The sequence below is a fragment of the Grammomys surdaster genome, unplaced genomic scaffold, assembly GCF_004785775.1.
Source record: "Grammomys surdaster isolate TR1022 unplaced genomic scaffold, NIH_TR_1.0 125801, whole genome shotgun sequence".
Lineage (NCBI taxonomy): Eukaryota > Metazoa > Chordata > Mammalia > Rodentia > Muridae > Grammomys > Grammomys surdaster.
Window position 1 is genome coordinate 3,934,634 of NW_021620632.1, and position 15,981 is coordinate 3,950,614.

The 15,981-nt window shown below is 41.2% G+C and overlaps 1 protein-coding gene across 3 annotated transcripts in view; it reads right to left on the reverse strand.

The window, feature by feature from the left end:
• Slc17a6 (solute carrier family 17 member 6) overlaps window positions 1–15,663 on the reverse strand; it is a 46,022-nt gene extending 30,359 nt beyond the window's left edge. Inside the window, exons 1-4 of one of the 3 annotated variants that reach the window (XM_028789227.1) lie at window positions 15,653–15,663; window positions 11,266–11,344; window positions 10,462–10,714; window positions 8,999–9,117 (exon numbers count right to left, since the gene is read on the reverse strand). In XM_028789227.1, coding sequence (XP_028645060.1) covers window positions 8,999–9,117; window positions 10,462–10,575 — 233 coding nt within the window. In that variant the 5' untranslated portion in view covers window positions 10,576–10,714; window positions 11,266–11,344; window positions 15,653–15,663. Of the gene's footprint in view, window positions 1–8,998; window positions 9,118–10,446; window positions 10,715–11,265; window positions 11,345–13,282; window positions 14,176–15,652 lie in introns of those variants that run through there. The other 2 variants (XM_028789226.1, XM_028789225.1) reach the window with 2 other exon arrangements.
• Window positions 15,664–15,981: the final 318 nt, after the last annotated feature.

A 15,981-nucleotide genomic window follows, 5' to 3' on the forward strand; every position in this document is an offset into this window, starting at 1 on the left:
CAGATAGAGTGTTCAGAGAATTATCCTTCCTCCATCTGTTCTTTCCGTAACAATGTTACCCCATTAGATAATGTTATTTTTATGACTGCAAATGCACAGTGGTTTCATGTGCATTTCATAGTGAGATTCTAGAAGCTTAAAGTGCATGAAACAAATGTAGTGGGAATACTATCTCCCATTAAGTAACACTGGATTGATTGTGATCCATTAGTCTCTTATTCTGTCCCTCATAGTGTCCCTCAAAGATACAGGATGAGAAATAAGTGATGATATTAGAAAAATGGAGAGCTCTCTGTAACCCTCACCTGCCTTATTTTTCTAATTAATTCTCTCTCTCATTCTCTCTCTCTCTCTCTCTCTCTTTCTCTCTCTCTCTCTCTCTCTCTCTCTCTCTCTCTCTCTCTCTCTCTCACACACACACACACACACACACACACACACACTTTGATTTCCAATTGGTCTCCTTTGAGAAATGTTCCTAAAGTGCTTAAGAAATACTTTGTTCATTTGTTTGATTGTTTTGAGACACAGTTTCTCTGCATAGCCCTGGCCATCCTGGAACTCTCTCCTTAGAGCAAGCTGTCTTCCAACTCAGAAATCTTCCTGCCTCTGCCTCCTGAGTGCTGGGATTAAAGACGTGAGCCACTGGCGAGCTATGCTCCTTTTTTTCATGAGCAAGAAAACAGTGAAGATGCTCAGTATAGCAGGTCATGAGAGGAAGAAAGGCAAAAACACAAACAGACAGTAACAAGAGGTGTACACTTGTTTGCCTCGAATCTTATATGACCCCCTGGGGAAACATAACAAGTAGAGAGGTGTTTCGTAAACCACATTCTTTTCCTTTCTTACCCTCCTACAATCTTCCTATGTAGAAGGAGGTAAATCTCACTGGTAAGTAGCCAGTCACATATCTGGAAAGTTACTTGGCAAGCACACTTCCGTCTGGTTTACAGAACTACTGTGCTTCTAAGCAGATGGGGGCTGACTTCTCCTTGGCTTGCTTTTGGCTAAAAGGTAGACAATCTAGATTCTTATTTATATTCTGTGATACACTGTGAAGACTGAGAAGTCTCTTTCTTTCTTCACTGTTTACACTAAGTGATATAACTGCAGAGCATCCTCAGGCTTAGGTACGGATTTGTGGTGCTCATATTCTGACTTTCACAATCCTGGTGTTTTAAAATTTCTCTAAGGTGTATTTTCAATGTTTCTCCATAGATCCATGTATATAATAACATGAAACTAAGGTAGTTAATCTGAGAACATTTTAATGAGTTTGTGATACAGTACAGTTCTAAGTTAATTTGACTAACCAATTACACATTTATAAAATTAATCTTTGGATTTGGATTTATATAAAATATATTAATTCTCCTTTTTGTTTTGCTAGGCAGTCCCTTTTTAGTAAAGAAATTAATTTAAGGTCAGGTTTTTTTCTGTAAGGATGAAGAATAAGCAGAAAAAGAAGTATCCAACTTCATATTAAAAGTATTTTTCAAGTGAGAAAACTTACCCAAAGTGAATGTTTGTCAATTTAGTTATTTTTTTTTGAATTGTAAAACTCATTCTCCATAGCATCGTAAAAATATATTTATGTTACTATCATACATTTATATATGTGCTGGAGTACTTAAGGCATAAATAAAAGCTTCCAATAAAGTACACATTTCAACAATGAACTAAAGGACTTTCTTTGCTTAATAATGCAAAATAGTGAGACGGATTTAAAGTGGACAGATATTCAATGTTGTTTAACCTTCTTTTTGATAGCAGATAGCTAATTTCTAACATGGGAACCCACACTTGTGAAACTGTAAGTCAGATAAAGATGAGAAATCAGAGTTGGAACAAAATAAAATTAAAATTATCAACTAATGTTTGATCTATTAATCTCTTTGCTCTACAAAAACATTAGAAACTTATAGGTGCTCTTAATTTTTCAAAGAATATGAGGAACTATGACATAAAATAATGAGCATTTGCTTATTGAAGTTGTTTTTCAAAATAATAAATGATATGAAAATGACTGAACTTTGGTTCCCTCATTGTTTCCTTAGCTCAAATATTATAGACAAAATGAATCTTTTGGATTTTTTTTCAAGTGAAGGACTAATTTCTATTGATTTTCACTTTCAAGGTATACATGTGAAGACAAATACACACATGCATACATGCCCACACACACAGTCACAAATACACACACACACACACACACACACACACACACACACTAATGTTCTTTCTCTTTTCAAAAAAATGTATTAATTTTTGAGAATGTCATACCAAGCATTCTGATCAAATCCCCTAACTCCTCCAAACCCCTCCCCCTTGTTCCACTTTCTCTTATTCATTAAATGATCATACATTCTACATTCATGTGCAGGACTAGTTTGTGAATTATGTGCTTCTAAGGAGGATGGATACATTGGGCTACACAGACAATACCTACACCATAGACGACCCATGCATGATTAACATGCACTGCGGTTGCCAGTAGGGAAATGTAAAATTCAGTTATGCACATGTCTGTGATCTTCTGCCCCCAACACCCTGGGGAATTGCTTGCACCCCAGAAATATTTGCCCTGCAGACAGAAGCTGGTGGCTTGTCATCCATGCAGAGGACATCCGTCTTCCCTAAGTCAATCAACTTGCTGGCATTTGGGCAAGGCTTGTCACTTAAAGAGGAGACTCTTGTTCTCACCGCAGGTGTGGGACTAATCCCCTCCTGCAGGGTTTGCAAGAATAGACCGACTCAGGCAGTTTTAATCTATTTAATCTAATCAAATCAAGGGCCAGGCACCTCCCTTTGTCACATCTGATGCCTGTCCTCGTATTAAAAAAAAAAAAAAAAAGGAGCGCATAGGCTGGAGGCAGTCCTCTGGGTCCCTTGGTGCATCATTAAGTTGTAAAAATGACTTCATCACTCACGACAGAGAAATTAGACTGCCCCAATGGTGGCATAAGGCAGCAGGAAATTATCCTACCAGCTGCCTACCTGCCTTTTTTGCAAAATCCTTCCTGCTACCCCCACCCAGAACTGCAGTGCACTGGCAGAACAGCAACGAAGAAATCAAAGCTGGGAGGGGGTTAGGGGTTTGTAGAATCGAGAGGGGGAAAAAAAAGCCTCTGTCAGCAAAGCACGAGCTGGTCCTTGGAGACTCCTCCCCCTCCAGCCTATCTTTTCATCATTCATCCTGCAGTAAAGGGTATTTTCTTTTGTTAGAAGAAATAATAAAAGGTTCCATTACCCCAGATACCTAACCTATCGGGTCCACAATGGCAAAGCAGCTAGATGTTTGATAGGCTACTAGGTGAATGGGATTGAAGAGGTAACCTCTGGCCCCCGAAGAAGACTAGATACCTAGAAACCACTTCTACCACCGAGGATGGTGGTTCTTCCACTGCAGCAAGCTTTATGCTTGGAATATGAGATTTTTCTCATGCAGAAGAGATTGAAAAGATTTCTCACTGAGGGCTAAGAAACTACATCTGGAGGTGGACATTGCCCTGAAAAGGTAAGTAGACATGGAGAAAGAGAGAGACAGGTGATAGACATATGGAGAACACAGGTAATAGATAGATGGGTGAAACTCAGAAATGACTGATGGAAAAGAACAAGGATAGATACCAGTAGATGCATATGCAGATAGACAGTGAGTGTGTGTGTTTGGTGTCAGAGCCTTGGAACTCATTTCCAGAGCTCATTCTGATATATTAATTGAATATATTAATACACCTTTATGACTGATTTCTTAGCAGAAAAAAACTAACAAATTGTTCAGCTCTAGATCTGAGACAACATGAAGTTGTTAATGCTAAAAATATCATTCTTCTCTTTCTAAAGATGAAACTAACAAAACATTTTTTTAAGATTAGGGAAGCCATAAAATTTACCTAAAGTATTTTACTTTTATAAATAAAAATCCACATTAGTATAGAGTTTTAAAGCATGGATTTTGGTGTTTCATTTTTAGGTACATATTACTGTATATTTTATACTAGGAAAACAAACAGAGTTATATTAGAATCCTAAGGAAGAATTCCTTCTGTTTTGCACACAAACGGTCTAAATTTCTTGCAGTCATTCTGCAATCTTCCAGGATCCCAGACAGACAAAGGCAAGAGTGTGGAGGAAAAGAAATTGCTCTTTTCTCATGGAGAACTTCAACCATCTGAGTGATTGTCAAGCATGAAGCCCATCTCTCCAAAGAAAAGAATCACACTGCTGCAAATGAGTTTAGAACCCAAGACACCCACACCCACATACACCCACCCACACACACACACACACACACACACACACACACGGGGGGGGAGAGGGAGAGGGAGAGGGAGAGGGAGGGAGAGAGAAACGGAGAGACAGAGAGACAGAGACACAGAGACACAGACACAGACACAGACAGACAGATACAGACAGATACAAACAGAGAAATAGAGACAGAAAGACAGAGATACAAAGAGACAGCGTCAGAGACTAGAGACCTATAGAGAGATAAACACACAGACATAGAAACACACACATTACATAGTGTGTTTCTTCTCAAAAAAGAAAAGATAAATCTAATGGTCCCTTGGGCTTGTGATGCCTAATTCATGGATTTATCCCCTGGATTTGAGGCATGACAGACAGATTGGAGTCCTTCATTCAAGGAGCAGATGGTTCAGCCTGCTGCTGTGAGTAAACTTCACAATGGAGCACACAGTGGTATGCCCTGTAGAATTAGCTTGTAGTCCTCCACTACAGGAGCCTGAGCTCTAGATGTGGCCCCTTTGCAACCTAGGGAATGTTACCACCTCTCTGACTTTGTATTTCACGTAGAATTGGTCTGTGAGATGGGAGTTGGACCAGATGAACTCAGTCCAGCTTTAGCAGGGCTCCCATCGAAGGAGAAGATTATGCTGTAAATAAGTATGGCTCACAATCTCTTAGCCAAATGAACATTTAAAAAATTAAGAACCTCTTTTTTTTTCTCTAGTAAATGTCAGTTATTAAGTCAAGAAGTGCCTGAAAACAAAAACCAAAAAAACCAAAGTGGTGTACTGTGGATTGATCATTATTAAGTAGAGGGCAGGAAAAGGGGAAAATGACTGCAGCTTTCAAAGCAGAAGTCCAACCTTGGTCTTGAATTTTTCCAGATGTGTTTACTAGGCTAGAACTCAAAGCTAACACACAGCAGATCCACAGCGCTCTCTACGTGTTTGGCCAAAACTTCCATTTTTAAAAATAGCTATTTTAAAGCTTTCAAATGTGGTTTGTACAATTTTAGTGAACAATTTAATTCTAAACAATCAGTTTGAAAAAATTAATTCTTAAAGCAAAAATACCGAGTAACAGATGAACATGGATGTTACTATCACAGTGGAAATAATTCACTTACCTTGAAAAAGTGAATTTTAAGATGCGTAAGATCATGATCATAATGTATTTCTTTCACTTTTTAAATTTAGGGTTGTATCAATGATAATTGACATAAGCCAACAATTACATAGTCCCATACACGTCCTTAGATCCATATGCAGCCTCTGTGTAGCTATCATCATAGCAAAATGAAGGAGGCACTTGGCTTTAGACAAGAAGGCAAAGGAAGTAAGATTTTTGTGCCACTAAGTAACATATTTGGGATTTTGAACTCATAAGGTTTTGCTTTGGAGACTCAACCTTCTTGCTTCTTGTTTTATTTCTTTAGCCAAATATGTATCATGGCCAGGTAATGTTCAAGATGATAGCAATGCCACCATGAAAATCCAAACAAACTAAAAGAAGCACAGATATGACTATTGGAGCTCACAACTCTTAGGAAAGGAAGGCATTAGACCAAGAGAAAACTAAAATAGTTCTTGAGATCACGTTGGTTGGTCTAATGGTATAGTGCATTGAGAAATCAGAAGGATAGGGGCGACTACGAGAACTTGCAACAAATGTTTATATAATATTGGCACATATAGTTACATTGTTATACATTAAAAATAAATACACTACACTACCTTAGCCTTCTTTAGTTATGTGAAAAAAATCCAACGTCCCTGTAATTAAATTCTTTCCATATCCCCATACAATAAATAGCCCAAATGCAGGGCAAACACACTGCTGGTTAACTCTACATGTGTAAGTATCTGAAGTGCTCTGAATCTCATGTGTCCTGTACTACTTAAAAGAAAATTAACTTGTTCCATCATTTTTATCACTATTTTAAATATGTCCTCATCTTAAAACATTACAGATCTGAAAAAGAATCATCCTCTGAAACAACCCTATCTTAAGCACCTCCACAGAGGTGACTAAAGTTTTCCTCCCATAATATGTAATGCCTCCTTAAGGAAAAACAAAGGAAGTGGGTATAAGAAGCATTTTAGTGAATTGAATGGTTTTCTTGACTCCCTCAGAAGCTCCTCTTAAGGAACAGGAAAGATAAATGCTTATAATTTGATTAATGAAATGACCCAGAGTCTGAATCCTCACCAAGAGTGAAGCTGTCTTGACTTATCAAGAGAGTGGAAAAAGTCCAATGTGCTTTTTATTTCCCATTGAGAAATCAGTAGAGAGCACAGCTAGGATCCTTTCTCCCACACCTCCGTCCTCCCCAAGAGCAATGGCAAACACAACCTGTTCCTAAGAGCCTCTTCACAGCGAGCCGGAGAAGTCCCTGGATACTGCCCCAGGGAAATCTTAGCCTACGAGGAGGAGCGTTGTCAATGAACAGACAGGCAAGTCTCCAGGGCAGAGACCTGCCCTGCAAGTTCTACTATTTATAGAAAAAGAAGATAACAGGACATATTCATTGCTCCCAATCAGTTCTTAGTTATTCCTGTGTAGGAAGCTTTCAGGGACAAAATCCTAAGTACATTTTCTAGCACCAGATAAACATTCAGAACTTGTTAAAAACAAACACATCTGGGTGACTGAATAATTTATAATTCTGGTCATTTTTCCTCAGCATAACCCCCTCCCCCGCTGGCCTATTGAGCAAGAAAAGCTTTTTATAAGCAAAAAAAGAAAACGTCCACATACTTTGACCTATTTTCACAGGAAGCTCATATGTGGTTAGAAGGTTTTTTATATTTTAAAACTGAAGCAAAGAGACCTAAACTCTAATATGTGTGTCTCCTCTAAATCTGTATTTTCATGTTACTTTAATACATTTATCAACTTTCTTAGTCTGGTAGAAGTTAAAATATCATGTTTGGAGATATTGAATGTCTTGAAAATAGGTTTAAAGGTAAAAAGGATTGGGTGCAAATTAGAATTCTAAAGCATTGAAGATTTTCCTCTGAAGAAAGCAAACCACCTACCTAGTCATCCTTGTTTACCGGGACACCAAAAAATCTCAATAAGCTTAAAAAAAAAAAAATCAGGAAAACCTGTTTTTCTGACTCCCCGCTGTCACAAAGAGGTAAGACTGCAATCCTTGGTGTTCCGTTCCTGGCAGGAGCCCTGTTAGCAGTTTAGTTCTTGGCAAGCAGAATGCTCAGCCATTACAACCCTTAAAGGCAAGACTATCATAATTACGACATCGAGTTGAGATTTTCGATATCCTTTGGAATTATTTGTTGGTGAATCCTCTGTTGATTTTTTTTCCCTCGTTTAAAAATACTTTATATATGTATATTTAAAGAATCTTTTGGGAAAATATATCTTTTTAAAGCAATAATCTTAGGGAAAAATAACCAAGAAACCATTTATTAGAGATTTGAAAAACCAAGAATGTTGCTATGTGTTCTTAATCACTTAGTGTCAACGAAGTTAATGTTTTCTTTAAAAAAAATGCCTCCTAATGTTAAATTTTTCCTACATTTCCATAAAACTGGCTTTTATTTTACGAAAGAAAGCCACCTGCTGGGTAGAGTGCTGGGTGCCCTTACCCCTTGATGTAGATAGTATGCAAAAGATCTCCTAAGCTAGCTGTTGTGCTTCCTTTCACATTTTGACCAGTCGCCCTGAAATCTCTGGCCTTCGACCTAAACTCCTATGATAACACTCCAAGAATTTTTCTGGAGGCCTGGAGACCTGTCAGCCTCGCCCTGCAGGACCCGGGGATAAGCAAGGGGGTGGGTCAGGAGATGCAGGTGAGAGCTAAGGAAAAGAACACGTGAAAACAGACCTAGGAGCTGACCTGACAGAATGGCTCCCCTCTTGTCTCAAAAACGTTTGCTGACCTAACGGAAAAGGGGAAGGACTGCCCTTAAGAGGCTGAAGAAAGGCCCCAACTCTCAGCCTCTGTTCAGACTCAGAGGTAGGATTAGCTTTGTTGCTTTTATTTTTTTCATTAAAATGCACTCAATGAAGCAAACAGAAATATCTCTTGTCCTCCGGTAGTCATACCCTTCTCCTTCGTATCGCCACCCACAAGTCTTTACGGTTCGGGGTGAACCTTGGGGGAGGAGTGTCCCCAAAAAGCCACCGTTAGGAGGTCGGTTCCAGCCACTGCTGCTTGCTGGACTGGAGGTTGGAGGCCGAGGGACGCAGCTGAGCCGCTCAGCTCACCCCTGCCCCCTGAACAGAGAGCTCATTAACAGGTGGAATCACACTCCGAGAGCTCTAGATCCCGGCTGCTTCCATAGAAACAAATCCTTCAGGCTCACAATACCATCTGGGCTAGCACAGGGGTTAGCCTTTGACGCGCCCTGTCGTGGGTCCGCACCACCCTATCTGGGCACTCCCTTCCTTTCCGACTTGTACATTTTACGGCATTGCCACATCTTCAGAGCATCCAACACAGACACCAACACTTCTCTGCCCTCTCCCGGCCCTACTCTAAGACACAGGGTCCGCTTCTCTAACAAGCTTGATTAGAATGGCCTAGCTTGGCGGACTCCTTTGAACAAATCTTGGAGCACCTGAGCCCTTTCTGCTACTGAAGGCACCGCGGTCAGGTTTGCGGCCTGGAAGGCGTGTGCAGCGACAAAGAAACTCCCTCAGGGAGTTCTCAAATTCCCCAGGGCGGTCAAGAACTGGCACAAACAGGGCGGGGGAGACCCAACCACACACACAGGATTACCGGTTAGCAGCCAGCCGCGATGCGATATATCCTCCTGGAATCTGGGTGATGATGTAGCCCCAGAAGAACGACCCGTGAATCATCCCCACGGTCTCAGGGTCCCAGTTAAATTTGGCTTTCTATAAGGATAGAGGGAGAACACAAAGAAACAACCTGTCAGGGGGTCGGTACGACTCCTTTCAGTGATCGGTGTGCCAGAGACCTTTAAGCACGTAGAACATTTTCTGCCATACTGAGGCCAGGACCTTAATTTTCGTTTCGTAACAATTGCTTCTGACAAGAAGGACTCTTTATAAAAGGGCGTTGTAGTTCACAATGAAGTATGGGTTGTCAGGTTTCCTTGTGGATTTTACTGCAGACAGTGAACCTGGGATCTCCTCACTTGGTGGAGGAATTTTAGAAGCCCAGTCTAAGAATTCGGACTCTCGGAAAAGACTGTTGGTTAAGGTTCTTTTAACTGTTGAAGGAGCTAGAAAGGGTGTCTTTCTTAAATCTGAATGGGTAGAACAAAAAGGGTTAGTCACTCATGAGTTTGGGGACATTATATAGTGGGGGCGGAGTGCACAGTTTAAGGTTCTGTTTTGGAGCTGTATAAAGGTCAAGGCCTGACTTCCCAGACCTCACTGGACCACAGCACAGGATATGCGTCTCAAGAAACGGGAGCCAAATACCTGCACGTTACTGTAAAATACCAGGCTTTTGCCTTGCCCAGGAAACTGGGAATGCGATATTTCTCTCTTGCAATGAAAATTTCTTAGGTATCCTGGGCTCCAGAAGGCTCAGGAACGCCAGTTCGGCTCTCAGATTGTTTCCAAATTCTGCGACCAAATCAAGCAGCTCTGCTACATTCCCCGGAAAGATTTTTGTGCCCTTCAGCTCACCTTCGTCCAGGAGGCATCACTGCGGAACACACTCTGTAAAGTTACCGCGGCGTGCACTCTAGTGAATGCGAACTCCCCTAGCCCGCAGCTTCTCTTCCAGCCTGGGTCCTAAGCTTTCCAAAAGGCCTCTTAGTCAAACCTGATATGTACACGCTGATTTGATTACGGGGCTGTCTGTCTGTTTGTTTGTTCTCATAACTAAACACGTTTTAAGGGGTGTGGGTTGGGGCGGGAGAATCTGGAGGAATCCAGGGGGAGTGTATAATGTTACGCCCTCCCACTAAAAGGAAAATGTTTCTTTTTAGATTTAGCCGACTTTGCTAGCTTTCAGCTGTCATTCTTTACACAAGTCGAGGTAGCCAAACACTGTTTTATGCCTTGTAAACCAGGGAGGAAAGGCCTGAATCAGAGAGGGAAATGGAGATAGTAGCACTCTGGTTGTCCGTTCTAGGATGACAGGACTGGGGAATGCTTAAACAGCACGAAGCCTTCCTCTTTCAGTGAGGAAATTGAGCTTAGACAGGTGAGTGGCTGCGAGTCAGCCAGAGGAGGGAGTTCCTTTAGAGCTCGGTCAGTGCCCACCTCCTTGATAACTTTGCCTCCGCGGTGGATGGTGCTGTTGTTGACCATGTCCACAATAGCCACGCCCAGGTTACAGCGGATGCCAAAGGAGATGCAGAAGCCGAGGCCGCTCATGATGGCTATGATGTAGCGGCGCGGCAGGCCGAAGCACGTGCAGTCGCACAGCGGGGCCTTCTTCTCAGGCACCTCCAGGGGCTTGCCGTCCTCTGTCAGCTCGATGGTCTCTCGGTTGTCCTGCTTCTTCTCCAGCACCCTGTGTCAGATTAAGGAGAAAGGACGCCTATGATTAGGCACCTCCCTACTCACTTCCTCCGTAGTGTAGGGAACAAAGATACCCTAAGCCCAGGCATTTGGTTTCCTCAGTCCTTAGGCTCTGGGGAGTTGGGCTCTGACTTCGTTCAGAGTGTGAGCAATATAGAACTTATGGCCTCTTACACTGTGTGAAATTCTATACCCTCCTCCCTAGGCAGCAGCGACTTCATCTTATTGCCCTCAGGCCTAACTCAGTGAACTCCAGTTCTGTCACTTTTTATATGTCTCAATTTACATACAGGTCTGCTGCACCAATCTTTTAGGGTCCTTAGGTTGCAAGGGACAGTATTGGGAGATGAATTCCTTCTGCGGGATGCCATCCTGATTCCTAGGTGCTGATTCCTAGGTTCCTGAAGGTCCTTTCTGACACCCCAGTGTATCAAGGGTTTGAGAAGGACCTCACAGTATCAGAGGAACCTCTACCCAGCTGCAGCTGGGTCAATCCTTCCCCTCACTTGACCCCAATGTGCAATGTGCAGTGTCTTTCCTTACCCTGCCAAACACTTCTCAATTTTCTATTTTCTATATTGGGGTGCCATTTCAACACTCGCTCCCCCATTTCTCTCCCTCTCTCCCCCTCTCTCAATCCCTCCTCTCTTTACTCATGTTAGAAACAAAGGCATATGGCTGACACCTCAGCTTCCTTCCTACAACATGAATAATTAATCATTCACAATCTTGCGTCATTACTATCTCAGTTACAGCACAGTGAAAAATACCGCGGGCCCATTTCCAGACACAGAAAAATGAGATTCTCACATTTACCAAGGGTCACCCACAGGGTCATCTGTACCACTAAGAGGAAGATCTCAATTTTAAAATCACAAGATTCAACTCTTCTCAATCAATTCCCTTTAGGCTCTCATCCTTGAAGGAGTAAGGAAGGAAGAGACTTGGAATGATAGAATGGACTTGATAAACGGTGGTACTATTCTCATACTAGCACATCCATAAAATGTCTCATTTTATAAAAAAACAGAATAGAAAGTAATTGCTTTCTTTCAACAAGACTGGTATTTTATATATATATATATATTTTAACAGTGTCTTCACTTACAATAGACAAACATTTTCTCAATGTATCTTGTGGTTACTATTAATCGTGTACATATCATTAAATGGCACAGCATTGCTTACACACACACACACACACACACACACACTCACGTGAAGCCTATAGAATCTTAGCATCAATTTGAGGCACATATAATAGCATGGAATATGGCTGCCAAGAAATTTGAATCTATCTTCCAAATTGCCTCAAATTCTACTGCAGATTTGGTCATTAAAGTACGGATATGATATGTGTGTGTTTGTCACAGATATATAACCCATGTACTAGGAATACTGCAGTGATTTTCTTTTTCTTGAAAGGAAGAAATTTAACCAATTTGATCATTTTTTTGTCTTGCCTTTAAATACTTGAATTTGCAAAGTTGAACGGTGCACCTGAGTTCCCCACCCAGCAGCAGTTTCTAAGCAGCTGCAGGACTGCAGAGTGCTTGCTGCAGCTTCCTTTGTCGCAGAGGTGCGTGATGGTGTCTACTGAAGCCCACCGGAACCAAGCAACTTGGACAAACGAGATGTACATTGGCCATCTTGTTTACAACTCTCATGGGTAGCCAAGGCTTCAGTGTCCAAATGTGAAAATGAATGATTTTTCAAAATCCATTTTCGTACTGTGTTTGCTGTCTCATTGATCTTGCTTGTTTCATTGACAAAAAATATTATTAATAAAAGATAAAATACATCTGTCAAGACCTGAATTCATGAAAAGCACAGTATGCTTAGTGTAGCAATTACAACAAAGATAGCATTTAATTTTTTTCTATTATTTTCAAAGTAATTTTGCGGTTTACTATTCTGGTTCTTAAATCACTGTGACATTTCCCACACAAAAGACAAACTCCTAAAAAATAGCAAACAAATAAAAATGCATATACAATGTTTTAGATTCAACAGAGAAACATCAAAGATCAATTATTGATATATTTTGATCTTGTTTCATTCAATACAGAATTTCCCATGAGAGAGTTCTTCACTATGTTTTTGCAGCTGAGGTCTAGATTTCTTTTTACATCGTTAGTCTTTGGAATTTATTTTTTAAAGTGTTTTGACTATTGTTATTCGCTTTTTTGGATTAAAGGAATTTTATTTGGAAATTTTATAAGAAAAAAAGACAGGCTTTATGAACAAATGCTGAACGAACATTTTGGAATTGTAAAGGAGGATTAAGAGCTGTATTGAAACACATGAGAATCACCAGGTAATGAAACAAAATCACACACACACACACACACACACACACACACCCCCCAGACTGGTTCCTTTAGAGCCACATTCCTACATTCATAAGTAGGTTTCTAGTGGAACCTAGCTTCAGCAGTGAGCAACAAAAAGACTTTTCCACCATGCTACAGTCTTTCTAAGTAATCAAGCTTTACAGAAATGGCTTTGCGGATTCTGTCATGATGAGCCCCCAGGTAAGCATGGGGTTGTTTTCTCTTACCTGTAGATCTGTCCGAGGGATTTTCCAGCAAAATTCTTTATCCCCTCTTTCCCCGGGGCCAAAATCCTTTGTTTTACCGACTCCATTCTTGTAAAGACTGGTGTCCAGCCTTTCCAGATTTAAATTGTGATGGCTATGAAAGGCGAGTTCTGCGCATAGTCTTAATCGGTTAAGGTAGAGCTTTTTCTTCTCAGCAGAGGTGAGCTTTCCAGCAAGGCTGTGAGTTGGAAAAGGGAGGGAGAGCGAGAAAAAGAGTACAACAGAATAGCTGCATGCAGCCCACGGGTTTCCTAATAGGAGAATTGGTACACACAGTCACAAAGTCTCATTGGAAGGGGAGGATCCGGTGGCCGAGGGCGCGCGCAGTGCCGTGGTATTTGGGCGGGTGCTGTTGAGTCCCTGTTCTGGAAGTCACCTCACCGAAAAACAACGTAAATTCCCGGTTTTGAAGTCTTACCGCAATCAAATCCGCTGCCTTTTAATCAGATTGACCAGAAACGTCATCGAACCCTTGTGTTAGCGGAAAAAAGCAAAAGAACCCTACTGTCTAAAATGGTGACTTTGCTGATCAGAGCTCATAGCTCTCAGAACCCTTGGGAGCTTCCCAGGCCTCAGGTGAGCGGCGGCTGTTAGCTTCCTGCCTTAACATGGTCTCCTCCCATCGCGCCGGCGTAATTATGCTCTGCGGCAGAGTGGCAGAGTGGAATTAAGACTGAGAATGTTAGCTGCTTTTTGCGAACGTGAGTGAATAACAGACACACAGCTATGATTTAGGCAGCGTCAGGGGAGACCTTTCATAAAACCTGACCTCTCCCGTCTGTGCGCGCGTCGCAGTTTAGCATTTCAGCACCACGGACAGAGGAAGCTGAGGAACCTTGGATGCTGCTTTTGGCTAACCAGCTTTCCAACTTCCTAGGGGAGCTGGGCGGATCGCCCTGACCAAGGGCCTTTCTAGGGCTCTTCAGGAACGGATGCTATGGAAACCAAGTAAGGAGATGTCATCGTCTGCAGAGTTCTCAGGAGGAAGGCTGCATTTGCTCTGCAAGGGAGGAGGGCTTTATTAAACATTGACAAGTTACTCTGCTTGCCCACCCGTTGCCCAGCATGTGCATACCAGTTCTGGCAGCTTGGCGAGGAAGCAACACTGCAGAAGCTGCTACTTTAGGTGTGTGGTATCCAGGTGAACACCCGGTCTCCCTCTGGTATAAAGCATATGTTTATGGGATGCATAGCAATATTACTTGTGTGTTAGATTCAACTCCTAAGAAGAACAAGAAAGGATGCAGAGAGAAAAATGGAAGGAGACAAAGAAGAGGTGGGAACGAGAAGGAGGAGAGACAGAGAGAAAATGATAGCTGTAACATTAGTGCAGTTTTCCAAATAAAGGACAGGCAGTCTGATATGAATTCTTTGGAATTCTAAGCTTCTTTGATTAATTAATGCACAACACAATACTGAATTATTTCTAATTACAGGTAAAATTTGTACCTATACTTATGCTTATTAGCAAATAGTAATTGATAATGTTTTAAACATTTACTTTGATATATTGACACTCCACTTAAATCTTATTTTTCCCCTTTTATGACACCTTTTCCCAAGAGGGAGGTTATTTTTGCCATTGTTGCTTGTTTGTTTTGAGAGATGGTCACACAAGGTTTTCCATCTTGGTTGTGTGTAACATCAGTGAATTTATTTCATTAAACAAAACAATTAAATTGTGCTGAATTAATGTGAATTATTAATGCCTTTTACATGGACCACAATCCTCTTAGATGCAGTTCAGGCAAGTCTTATGAAACAGACTGGCCTTGAGCTACATTCCCAAGGTTAAACCTTGGATGCTAGCTACACCAATAGGAGGAGTGGGTTTTACATAGGGACTATTGGATTACATCCCAGAGGTACATGCAGAATCTAATCAGAATATTCTATGACTATTTCAAATGATATGTGGAAAAAATTTTTAAAACAGAGAGATGAAAAAAATCACAAACAGCTAAAACCCTTTTGCAATTGTTTAATTCAGTGCCTACAAAACTGTCTTTCATTAGGAAGTATGGTTGACCAAGAATACCAGGAGCACATTTCTGTTGTTTTGGGACATATACATTATGTGAGTGTTATAAGTTATATTAAATATATATTTTAAAAACCAGGAAGCCATCTTGAAAAATACCCCTGGAAAGCCACAAAATTGTATGTACTTACATAGGAGGTAGAGTATAAAGGACACAACTCTTATCAAATTATTTTATCACAAAATTTCAAGCCCCTTAGGACTTGTTTCACAAGGGCAGTTTTTCATTGGTTATTTTATTTATCTACATTTCAAATGTTATCCTCATTCCCAGTTTCCCCTCCATAAACCCCTCTCCCTTCCCCCCGCCTCTATGATGGTGCTCCCCCACTGACCCATCCAATCCTGCCAGAGCCCTAGCATTCCCCTACCCTGGGTCATCTAGCCTCCAGAGGACCAAGGGGCTCCCCTTCCAGTGATGCCTGATAAGAAAGTCCTCTGCTATATATGCAGCTGGAACTATGGGTCCCCCCATGTGTACTCTTTGGTTGGTGGTTTAGTCCCTGGGATCTTTGGGGGACACAAGGACATCTTTTTAAAATACAGGTTTCACAGGTTTCCTTAGCTACTCAAGTCACTAAAATGAATTCATTTAGAAATATCAATGATTTTTCCATTG